The sequence below is a fragment of the Octodon degus genome, unplaced genomic scaffold (assembly GCF_000260255.1).
Source record: "Octodon degus isolate 3935 unplaced genomic scaffold, OctDeg1.0 scaffold00071, whole genome shotgun sequence".
Classification (NCBI taxonomy): domain Eukaryota; kingdom Metazoa; phylum Chordata; class Mammalia; order Rodentia; family Octodontidae; genus Octodon; species Octodon degus.
The window spans coordinates 8260542-8267177 of record NW_004524647.1 but is presented as its reverse complement, the minus strand read 5'-3'; the positions used below and the strand labels follow the sequence as shown (position 1 = coordinate 8267177).

The following is a 6636-nucleotide window of genomic DNA, read 5'->3' as shown; positions in this document are numbered from 1 at the left end:
AATTTTTATTTATTTATTTATTTTGTGTGTGTGTGTGTGTGGCCAGCCCAGCCCACCAGGGGGCGGGGCTGGCTGGCATGTGGTGCCAGGGATTGAACCGCGGTCCCTGTGCTTTTGCTCAGCTTGTTCCAAGTAGGTGACATAGACCACTGAGCCATCTCACCAGCCCCGTGTCTCTCCTTTTAATGAACTCATTTTTTGCTGTACCCCCTTAGCAGAATGTCAGGTGAAAATAAATAGCAAACATTATGACTGTCAGGCCAGGGAGATAGCTCAGCAGGAAGCACAAGGTTCTGAATTCAGTCCCCAGTACCACGGGGAAAAAAAGAAAAGAAAATTGTGACTGTCCTCATGCAGGCCCTGAGCTGATGATGGTCTAGGCCTTTAAGTGGCTTATGTGATATGCACGTCTTAAATATGTGTTGCCATTTTAAAATAAAAACTGTAGGGAGGCTTGTGGGTTAGCTCAGTTGATTAAGTACCTGCTCTGGCAAACCCAGTCAGGCAATGGGGACCACGCGGTTCGATCCCCAGACCGGCATGCCCTTAAGGCAGCCTGCGCCAGCCAAAAATAAAAATAAAAACTGCAAATTAGCCAAAAGGAGAAATAAGGTCATGCAGCACCTAAGAGATTGAGACAGGAAGATTGTTGTGAGTTCAAATTCATCCTGAGGGGCTGGGGAGATAGCTCAGTTGAGTAAGTGCTTGGGGCCTGAGTTCAATCCCCCAGGTGTACAAAAAAAAAAAAAAAATTCATCCTGAACTATAAGGCGAAACTCTTGTCTCAAAAAAGAAAAAAAAAAAAAAAAACTATATTTAAGGAAAATACAAAAAAAGCTGTCTGTGGGGCCGGCCAGATACCTCAGCGAATTAAAGCTAAAGTGAGTACTAAGTTATATATGCCTCACTGAGCATAGTGGCACACACTTATAATCTCAGCTCTTGGGAGGCTGAGGTAAAATGATCTCTTCAAGTTTAAGACCATCTTGGGCTACATAGTAAATTCAAGGCCATCCTTTACTACATGGCAAGTGAGACGCTGTCTCGAAAATATGCTTAGGGGCTGGTGAGATGGCTCAGTGGTCTAAAGCACCTACTTAGAACAAACTAAGCTAAGCAAAGCACAGGGGCCACGGTTCAATCCCCCAGCACCACATGCCAGCCAGCCCCGCCCCCTGGTGGGCTGAGCTGCCACACACTAAATAAATAAATAAATAAATAAATATTTAAAAAGAAAGAAAATATGCTTAGAAGTCATAATATAAGCTTTATACTGGGGCCAGGGAGATGGCTCAGTAGAATAAGCACTTGCCTTGCAAGCACAAGGGCCTGAGTTCAATCCCCGGTTCCTCCAAAAAAAAAATAATAATCTTTATACTGTTGTAGGGCATCTTGGCCTTAATGAAAGCAGAGTCATGGAGTGTGAAGAGCAGTGGGTTGGGAGTCTACAGCACAGATCTAGAGAACCTGCCTGAGCACTTTGGCTTTCAGGCCTCACACTGATTAGCAGACCACATTGGACAGTCTTTACCTCTGCCTTGCCCAGTGCCTTCTCCAAGACTGGTGTGCTTTCCTGTTGTTAGGTGTTGAGCACCTGTTGTTTCCCTTCTTTTTTTTTTTTTTCTTTTTTTTTTGGTGGAACCCAGGATTGAACTCAGGCCCTTGCACTTGCCAGGCAAGCTCTTATTCTACTGAGCCATCTCCTCAGCCCCTGTTGTTTCCTTTAAAGGAAATTTTTTGGACTTCAGCCACTTCTAGGCTGGGGTTACGGGCATGCACCTCTACTCCTAGAGTTAGGCTTGTTCTATCTATCTATTGAGTTGCTTATTTATTTACATATTTAGTACAGAGTGTACAGGGTCTCACTACACAGATCAGACTCAGTGATCCTTCTATTTTCAGCCTCCCAAGCACTGGGATTACAGGCATGTGCCGTCATGCCTAGTCTGAGTCACCATCTCAGCACACCCTGGGGTCAGGGCTGGCACAACACACCCAGGATGCCCAGGATCAACCGGTACCTGCATCTGTGTAAGCAGGCACTTTAATCCTCTGAGCTATCTGACCTGCCCTTAGTCTTGTTCTAAATGAACTGAGGTTAAAATAGAAAATTAAACAAACTTAGGTGTGCACCCATCTTGGCAAGATCCATATAACTTAGATGTTTATCTTCACATAAGCTGGTTTCTTTGTTTGTTTGTTTGGGGTTTTTTTGTTTTTTGTGGAACCAGGGATTGAACTCAGGCCCTTGTACTTGCCAGGGAAGCGCTTATTCTACTGAGCCATCTCCCCAGCCCCTTCACATAAGTTTTTCATCCTGGTTTTTTTTCCCTTGAATATTCATTTGAAATAACAGTAACTTTGGCTTTTCCCCCTCTGCTACTGGGATTGAACACGGCCTTCACACTAAGCTGCTTTTTTTAAAACACAGGATCTCAAGGGCCAGTCAGATAAGTCAGCAGATGCAGATTAAAGCACCTGCTTAGGCAGAGTGCAGCAGCCAGGGTTCAATCCCCAGTGTGTCTTGCCAGCCCTGCCTCCAGGGTGGACTGAGATGTCAATTGAGACTGGGCCTGTTGGGGTACACCTGTAATCCCAGCCATTGAGAGGCTGAAAACAGGAGGATCACTACAAGTCCTATCTGCATAGTGAGACCTTTTAGACCCTGTACTGAATACAAAAAAAAAAGGGTCTCATTAAGTCACTAATTTGCATAGACTAGGCTTGAGCTTGAAATTCTCCTGCCTCAGCTTCCCAGACTTGAGATTAAAGGCATGTGCTATTATCCTGCTGTGGATTAAAGTCTGTGTCGGTGTCTGTCTCTGTATTTGTGTGTGTGTGTGTGTGTGTGTGTGTGTGTGTGTGTGTGTGTGTGTGTTTTGCAAGGAATCAAAACACCTTAGCTGGGCATGGTGACCCATACCTGTAATCCCAGCACTCCCAGGAGGCAGAGGCAGGAAGATTGTTGCAAGTTCAAGACTAGCCTGGGCTACAAGGAGAGCTCAAGTCCAGCCTGAACTGGATTGTAAAACTCTGTCTCAAAAAAGAAAAAAAAAAAAAAAAGACTTTGCCCATGCCAGCTAAGCACTCCAGCATTGTGTCTCTCCAGCCCCAAAGTAGCCCTGCAGACACCTTAATGGGTTCAGAGGAGAACAGTGCTGTATGATGAGCTAAATTCAGGATTCTTCAGTAAATTCATTTGGTCATGTTTTACACAGAGACTGAAGATAACTTACCTAATTGACTAAACTGCTGCAGAGAGTGGTTTGTTTTGTTTTCTGTGATCTAGTTTGGTGAGTCTCACTATACAGTGCAGGCTGGCCTGGAATTCAGAGAAGTCCTCCCTCCTCAGCCTCCTGAGTGCTGGGATTACCGTCATGTGCCACCATACCCAGCATGGTGGTGTTTTATCTATCGTGTTTTTTTACCATTCCACTCTTCTTTCCCGGTGCCCAGCTTGTCACTGCTGTGAGTAAGGCGTTCTTTTCCATTCAGCAGATAAAGGCACTGTCCATTCTTAAGTTTTCAGCCCCTGCCCCTTCATGTTTTAGGTGCTCTATACTGGCTTGCAGCGCATACGTGGCCCTGGCCCTGGGTGATAACCTGATGGCTTTGAATCATGCGGATAAACTTCTTCAGCAGCCCAAGCTGTCAGGCTCTCTTAAGTAAGTACAGCTTGCCCTGTGAGTCCCTGCTTTGTTTTGCATGAAGGTTTCTTGTTATACAATGGTGTTGCTTCTCTTCACTGCTGCAGTGAAACGTATACTTGCAGGGAACACAGCTAGTGAAAATCATTCTTTTTTTTCTCTCTGTCTATCCAGTACCAGTTATTGAACTCAGAGTCTTGCATTTGCCAAGCAGGTGCTCATGCCACTGAGCTATATCCCCAGCCCAAACTTGTTCTCATTTTATGTCTTACCAGTGGATTTTTTTTTTTTAACCTGTTGCAACCAAGGGATTAGTGAACATGGCATTCACCACGCCCTGAAGTTTGTTTTTAAAGCTGTTCCTGGAACCATGGTGATAGCTCAGCAGCACAGCACCTGACTGGCAAGCACAAGGTCCTCAGTTCAATTTCTGGTACAAAAAACAATAGAAAAAGATTTTCTTAAAGTTGTTTCCAGGGGCCAGGGAGATGGCTCAGTAGAATAAATGCTTCCCTGGCAAGTGCAAGGGCCTGTGTTCAATCCCTGAGTTCAATCCCCAGTTCTACAAAAAAAAAAAAAAAGTTGATTCCAGCCAGGGGCTGGGGAGACAGCTCAATAGAAGCACTTGACTGGCAAGTACAAGGACCTGAGTTCAATTCCTGGTTCCACCAAAAAAACCCCAACTTGATCCCAGCCAGGCATGGTGGTATACACCTGTAATCCCAGCACTCAGGAGGCTGAGGCAGGAGGATCATTATAAGTTTGAGAATGGCCTAGGCTGCAAAATAAGCTGAAGGCCAGCCTGAAATACTTAAGGAGACCCTGTCTCAAAAAGACCAAAAAAAGGGGCCGGGGAGATGGCTCAGTGGAATAAGTGCTTCCCTAGCAAGCACAAAGGTCTGAGTTCAATCCCCGGTTCCAAAAAAAAAAGACCAAAAAAACCCAAAACCTGATCCTGAAAATTTTATCCAAAGTATTAAAAATATAAGTGTTTTACACAGCATTTGCTGGAAATATAGCTCAGCAGCAGAGCACCTACCCAGCCTGTATGAAGCTCTAGGTTCAATCCTCAGCACTGCCAAAATAAAACAAAAACACATTGCAAAATATAACTCTTTCAGTTACCAGCACTACCATGTTGTGTCCATCTGCTTGCCCTTTTACCTTTTATTGGTCTTTGTTTACAGTGCACAAGACTTAGAATTTAAAAATCATACTCTGAGAAATCTGTGGATTTTTTCCCCCTTAGATAAAACTGGGTTGAGTGAGTGCGGGGGATGTAGCATCAAGTATGAGGTCCTGTGTTTGATTCCCAGTACCAAAAAAAAAAAGACGAACTAGGTTGAGGGCTAAAATGTGGCGCAGTATACAGCACTCAGCATCCACAAGGCCCTGGTTTCCATCTCTAAAACAAACAACCCAATTTGACTGAGTGTGGTACAGTACTATTTACCTGTGAGCCCAGCTATTCAGGAGGCTGAAGCGAAAAGATTATAAATCTGAGGTTAGACTGAGAAATTTAGTGAGGCTTTGTCTCAAAAAAGAACTGGGAGGGCCCAGGGAGATGGCTCAGTGAAATAAGTGCTTCCCTGGCAAGCATAAGGGCCTGAGTTCTACAATCCCCGTTTCTACAAAAAAAAAAGTATATCCCATGCAGTGGCTTGTGCCTATAATCCTAGCTACCTGGAGGCAAGTTGGCTAGTTTGAGACAAGCCTAGACAGAGTAGTAAGACTATCTCAGTGGTTGGATTTGATCCCCAGTACTTGAAAAAAAAAAGTTTATGAATCAACAAAACTAGTCATATTAAAAAGCTGATGCACCTATAATGCCAGAACTCAGAAGGCTGAGGCAGCAGGATCACTGTAAATTTGAAGCGAGCCTGAACTGCATAGTGAAACCCTATCTTAAAAAAAAAAAAAGCTAAATGCTGATGATTTAAGGACCCAGGATCCATATAGATGGACTCATTCAGACCAGGCTAACCCAGGAAGTAAGCCCTGAGCTTGTCCTTTCAGCTTGCCAGGCACAGTGGCACAGGCCTAACCCCAGCACCCAGAAGGCAGAAACAGCAAGGGTACCACAAGCTCAAGGCCAGCCTGAGTGACATAGTAAGACCTTATCTCAAAAAGATAGAGAGAGAGAGAAACTGGAAGAACCAGGCTGTTGTAAGCCATGAGGATGTACGTCTTGGCATAGCATCAGTGAACAAGAAGTACATGTGTAAAGTGGAAACCTGTGGATCAGAGGTAAGAAGTAAGGTTGATCAGCCTAGGATGGGCACTCTGGTACTCTCTGACTGTTCCAGCAGCAGAGAATGAAGGAAACTGATTCTAATGCTCTACACGTTAGTCGTTTATCCCTGGATATCTGTGTCTTGTCTATTTGTCTGTCTGTGTCTGTGTCTGTGTCTTTCTCTTTCTCTCTCTGCAGTACATTCTTGCTCTCCCCCCCTCACCCCGCTGCCACCTCTTTGAGACAGGGCCTTGCTAAATTGCTTAGTAGCTGACCAGGTGAGACTCAAACTTGTAATCTTGCCTCAGCCTCCTCCCTTTAGGGATTACAAGTGTGCACCACCACACCCAGCATGAATCTGTTTTTTTGTTTTTGCGGAACCAGGGATTGAATTTAGGCCCTTGAGTTACCAGACAAGCTATCTCCCCCGCCCCAAACCTGTCATGTTAGAACTTTATTAATTTTTTAGTGTTAGTATTTTCTAAATAAATAGAGCAGCATTAATCTGTCAGCTTTAAACTGATTTTCTTTTTTTCTTTCTGGTTAGGTACCAAGGATCAAACTTCAGACTTTGCGCTTCCCAGGCAGGCATTTATGCCACTGAACTATCTCCCCAGCCCTAAACTGATTTTCTAAATTGATATGTATGCCTTGTTTTGCTTGGCTAATACAAAAATTATGGGGGCTGGGGAAATGGCTCAATAGATTAAGTGCTTCCCTGGCAAGCGCAAGGGCCTGATTCAATCCCCGGTTCTG

At 44.5% G+C, this 6636-nt stretch overlaps 1 protein-coding gene across 1 annotated transcript in view; it reads left to right on the top strand.

The window, feature by feature from the left end:
- Positions 1–6636, top strand: part of Cnot10 (CCR4-NOT transcription complex subunit 10) — an 87313-nt gene that overhangs the window by 72493 nt on the left and 8184 nt on the right. The window contains exons 13-14 of the mRNA XM_004635307.2: positions 3552–3665; positions 5212–5248. Of these exons, the coding sequence (XP_004635364.1) occupies positions 3552–3665; positions 5212–5248 (151 nt within the window). The remainder of the gene's footprint in view (positions 1–3551; positions 3666–5211; positions 5249–6636) is intronic.